Source organism: Barbus barbus, assembly GCF_936440315.1.
Source record: "Barbus barbus genome assembly, chromosome: 46".
Classification (NCBI taxonomy): Eukaryota; Metazoa; Chordata; class Actinopteri; order Cypriniformes; family Cyprinidae; genus Barbus; species Barbus barbus.
Window position 1 is genome coordinate 4,102,604 of NC_136724.1, and position 5,631 is coordinate 4,108,234.

At 39.0% G+C, this 5,631-nt stretch overlaps 1 protein-coding gene across 1 annotated transcript; it reads left to right on the forward strand.

Annotated features, from left to right (window-relative positions):
* Positions 1–3,085: 3,085 nt before the first annotated feature.
* Positions 3,086–5,214, forward strand: LOC306864906 (gap junction delta-4 protein-like; the record flags this gene model as incomplete). Its single annotated transcript, XM_079409195.1, has 2 exons — positions 3,086–3,149; positions 4,025–5,214. 2 exons carry the CDS (start codon positions 3,086–3,088, stop codon positions 5,212–5,214), a joined length of 1,254 nt encoding a protein of 417 aa, XP_079265321.1.
* Positions 5,215–5,631: the final 417 nt, after the last annotated feature.

The following is a 5,631-nucleotide window of genomic DNA, read 5'->3' on the forward strand; positions in this document are numbered from 1 at the left end:
GACGCTTTTAACTCCGAGTCTTGGAAACTGTTTGAAATCAGGGAAAAGTGTCTTTGGGAAGGCAAACGGAATCGAAAGACTGATTTGAAGCATTTGAAGATTGTATTATTCTATTTATTTTCTGTGAGCATGTGGGGATGCGGCCCAGCGTTGGACCTGAAGGCGGTGTTATAAACTCGAGTCCTGATAGGAGGCAGTAGGCAGGCGAGTGGCGAGTTTTAGCCGTGTGCACTGAACTCTACCTCTGCATAGAGTCTTTGTTTCTTATTTAATACCTCTCTCTTGCGCTTTCTGTCTGTTTCTCTATAATCCTTCTCATTTCCATTGCAATTTCTAGGAAATGACAAATTCAAATATTCCACAACATTTATACTATAAGTGGTTTCCTGTGAAAAAAGAAAGAAAACTGCTGTAGTTTTTTATTATATGTTCGGTCACTGGTTGTATGCCTGTTATTATGAATAATACATTGTTGTTGTCATTTGTTTCTGTTACAAAGGTCAAACCCTTCTTCAGTATGTTTTCAGTGTGTGCCAAAGGCTGAATCCTATCTCCTATGTATGATCTTAGTTGATTCTACTTTCTGTTTAACTAAGTGAACCCAGTTGCCTGCGGCTGTCCGCCCAGGAGCTGGAGGCTACAATGGTCGCATGCAGTTTTTTTTTTGTTCTCAAACTATGATTTTAACTGATGCTCCCAGAAGCAATGTTTAGAAACCACCACAAGAATAAACTTTTAAAAGTTGCAATAAAAACTGGTCTAATGTGTTTTTAATGAGTCTCGTCATCACATTATATAAGCTGTATAGAGGACTGGGTCATATTTTTCATTATTATTATTTATTATATATGCTTAACCCTTTTTGTGCCAAACGTGTTTTTGTGTGTTAACACATAAAACCTCTATTGAAGCTTTTCAGAGGCTGAAAAGTATAAAACATTTGAAATGTAATAATTCACAACTATTTGCGTTTTTTTTTCTATCAATTTGACCCACACATTTTCATTTTCAAAATTAGCTGTACATATGAATTAATGAATACCTGTAATGACTATTTGCACACGTGCAAATTACTATATGTTAGTAATAGTAAAATATGATTTGTCCTTATAGCATGCATTGCTATTTTTACATTATTTGCCTCATTTTCTCAAACACTTGCATGGGTAAAAATGGATTTCTCATTATTTCCAGTGTTAACCACCAAAAAACAAACTTTGACAATGTTCTTTTTTTTTGACTGTGAAACGCAAATGAGTCAATTTTGAGTAAACTTTAAGATTTCATTTTCAGAGGTTCTTATTCATATTTTAGTGTTTGACAAGTTACAGTAAAGGTTTTCGACTTTTTACCTGACTCTTTAGTGTTTCTCATTGTTTGGCAAATTGCATGGAATGGGGGTCAATGTTGGAAAACATAAATTTACCATACTTTTCAGACTGATTTAACTAGAAACCACTGAGAGAGAGAATAGACATTTCTGAACTTTGGACCCTTGCAATTAACTAAATTTGCCATTTATAAATTAAAGTCTTTTTTTATTGTTATTATTCAGTAAATACTGTGCATCAAATCAAATTTACCGTTCATTGTTTGAAGATATGGAATGTTGGAGCTTGAAAGGTTTGATGCATTTTATTTGACCCAACAAATTCAGCCATAAGTTGCACTGCACCTCATTTAATGAAATAAATGAGAATCAATAGTATAGAGCATCAACTATAACAGCAAGTCATTCTGAAACGAGAGCATATGGCCCATGCATTTCCATCTTAAGTCTTCGGCTTTGCACCTCTAAATGTGTCCCTGGTGAACTACGCCACTAGTTACCTTAAAATATGTCTTTATCTAGAAGAGCCGGCCTGCTAATCCAATTACAGCGATACAGAGGAGAAAAATTATAGAAATATTTTAGACTGTAATAAGTCATCTGGGACATACAGTATCTGTTCTAAATTGTCAGTCACCACAAATGGAAATGTATTTGTGTGTTGAAAAGAACAAATTTGGTTACACTTGCAAATGCTGTATGATTTGCATTGTCTCTTCAATGCAGGCATACAATTAAACTGTTGTTCGCCTACTCGCTTTAAAAAACAGGATGCAATTTTCTGTAATCCTAGTGTAATCAATCTAATAAACATGTTCCAAAATAAGAACTAATTTCCCTACTTGACTATCCAAGACAGATTGATAATAATATTTAAGCGGGGTGCCTGACGCAAAGTAGCCTTTATTTTTGCAAATATTTCTTGTTAATGAATACCTTTACGTTTTTATTTCTAAAGTGATTGCAAAATAATTATCTAACTTACAGACCTAATTTAGGTCCACCACAGTTTCCCTCTCCCTATAGTTTGCGTACCCATAAGTCTCCATTCATTAGAACGCAAGTCCTTCAAACCCTCTGTCCAGATGTCCCTCATTCAGAGGTCATTTAGACAGGGCTAAAAGCTTCTAGAGATTCCACTATGATCTACTCTGATCCCATGGCATTCAGTCCTGCCAAACACCTCAAGGACAGAGCTAAACAAGAAACTTTTAGACACAAGTATGCAAAAGTCTTCAGTATCCTAAAAGGTTCAAATAAATGAAATTCACATCAACACAAAAGGTCTTTCCTAACGATTCTGCGACCCAAGACCTCATGTGACTGACAACTGAACTGTCATTGAAATGCTTTCCATCATACATGATAATTTAATACTGTTATTTGATGCCTGATGCAGCAAGTTATTATCCTGTAAGGACAAACAGAGCCCAAATATCACAGCAAGGCCTGCGTGCCGACATGCCTTTGGTGGGTAAGAATAGCCTCACAATGTAGCTTGCATCTCTCGTCTTCTGTTGTCTGGGAACAGTTGTTGTCAAGACGGAGGCAGAGGTAAGATGGGAAGCCAAGTTGGTGGATACACTCGAGTCTTGCCGTTGCGGATTTCACCTGACCAGGAATTTGAGTGCTTGTAAATGGAGCTTATTTTTAATTAAGTTTAATACAGACTTAAATATTTTTCTTGTGTGGAATCAAGTGGGCTGTGAGTTGACCACTGGGATATCCTTGGTTTGGAGGCCTAAATCTGCTGGCATGGCTAAACAGACTGCATCTGAAATTATCTTCATAACATTGAACCACAACATCACCCTCATAGGTATGTGCATGGTTTTGGTATTTCAATACGAATTCATACAGGAGCTCAAGAAAGTATTTGGGCACTTAAGTGCAAACCTTCAACGTCTAAATGTCATTGTATTAGATTTTCAAAACATTTGTTTTAAATATAGCACATTTGTACATAGTAAACGTTCACAAATGTCTGTTAGATTTTAAATAAAACAATAGATATACTATTGAAAAATTAAGATGAAAAGCATTTTGACACTTGCTGGTTGGTAAACATTAGTAGATGTTGCAAAGATACTTGTTCATCCACTAAAAATCACCTTTAGACCAATTCCAATCTCGTTGGCAGATGCCACTTAATTTTCCTTAGTTAATTTATTTTGTATCTAATGCAATGATATTTGTACATTCTGAACTGTCCAAATATTTTTGGGGAGCCACTGTATCACTGTATATTGCATGTGGACAAATATCATCCACCAGTTCTCACAGGTATAATGTAAAAAAAAAAATATATATATATATATATCACGACCAATGTGTACGTATTTTACAAGGTAGCTAATTCTTACAAATTCGTATGACCTCACAAATTTCGTATGATTTCTGTAAGGGGTAGGGTTGGGTTGGTCATTCATATGAATTTACCCTTGCAAAATACATACATTTTTCACAATTCGTACAAATTTTCATGAGTGAGGTCATACGAATTTGCACAAATTACCACCTCAGAAAATATGCATGAACTGCCGTGAGATCGGGTTGTGATTTGCTTGTATAAATTTGTCAAAACAGTACTTGTTTATTCAATTAACTTGACAACATTAAGTCAATTTCCAGACCAATTTCAAAGGAACATAAATAAGTTAAACTGACAAAGAACTGTGTGCTTTTGCTCCTTAGGGAAAGCATGGCTCGTCCTGGTGGTATTCCTTAGAATCCTGGTCTTGCTGTTTGCTGGTTATCCCCTCTACCAGGATGAGCAGGAAAGATTTGTGTGTAACACTATTCAGCCCAGTTGTGCCAATGTGTGCTATGACATGTTTGCCCCTCTTTCGCTTTTCCGATTCTGGCTGGTGCAGCTCACAACCCTTTGCCTTCCCTATGTGATGTTTATCATCTATGTGATCCACAAAGTGAGTTCTGGTCTACCTGCTGACAGCGGAACTTTGGACTCCATCTATAAGATCCATCAAGAATCGTTCAGAAAAGCATCTCTTTGTAAGACCGTCATGAAGGCAGAGAAGGAGCAGGTGCAGTACTTCACAGGAGCCTACATCTTGCACCTGTTGCTTCAGATACTTGCAGAAGCTGGATTTGGAGCTGCACATTATTACTTGTTTAGCTTCCACATCCCCAAACGCTTCATGTGTCAGCAGTCACCTTGCACAACAATGGTGGACTGTTACATCTCTAGACCCACTGAGAAAACTATCATGCTGAACTTCATGTTGGGGGCAGCCGCTTTGTCCTTGCTGCTAAACATGTGCGACCTTATCTGTGCCGTCAAGCACTCCGTGAGGCAAAAAAGCAAAGGAAAGATGCTAGTAGAGAAGATGTACTCCGAGGAGCAGTACTTCCTGTCAGGGAACGGGAATCAAGTTGTGGACGCCAGTATCCAGCCAACTCAAGATGTGATTGGACCGGGAGGGTTCCGCAAAAGAGGGACCAGAAATTCAACTGGCGATGAAGCTGCTTCCATTCTTTTAGACGATGACCCTCCACCACCTTCCACTCTTGGAGGAATGCCTACAATTGCTGGAATGCTTGGTTCCAACAACAATGACAACAGCAGCAGCTACCAACCCACCCAAGAAGAGGGGATGGTAAGAGAGGGCAGTGAAGTGGCACTGTACCCCAGTGAGCCTTTGGGGACACCTAGATCCGTCCGAGTTAGCAAACGCAGTCGTCTCAAACCTCCACCACCTCCACGAAGGGACAAACTAGCTGCTCAAGGTGCAATTGATGTCTCGGGAGCAACAGCATTGTGTACCAGAAGAGTAGGACAATATACTCTGGTAGAAATGACCACCGGTGAGGACGTACCAACTTGCAATGGAGACAGACAGGAAAAGAGGTCGGAATGGGTTTGACTGTCTCTCCAGATGACTAAGAAGCTTTATTTTTTTGAAGCATTGTAAGTAGATTGGGACTGGAACAGAGTGACTTGATTGGAATAGTTTGCTTGGAGAAACAAGGTGAAAAGAGATGTATTATTAGATGCCAACTTCATGGATACATGCCAACCCTTGGATCAGCTCTGCCCATCAGCATTCACCTGCCTCTCATGTTTGTGTTAGCGCATTCTGTCTTTCTTTCACAAGCCAGACAGGCCTTGACCTGCCTTGCCCCTGCGACAATCAAGGGACACTGAAGGCCTTTCTAAAAACAGGTCTGTTGCAACCACCCAAGGTCTCTGAGGTTCAGCTAAGACTGACATACTTTCTGCTTCAACAAGGGCGGCCACCAAACAATAGCAACCCTGAGGGTACGAAGGTGCTTTAAAGGTC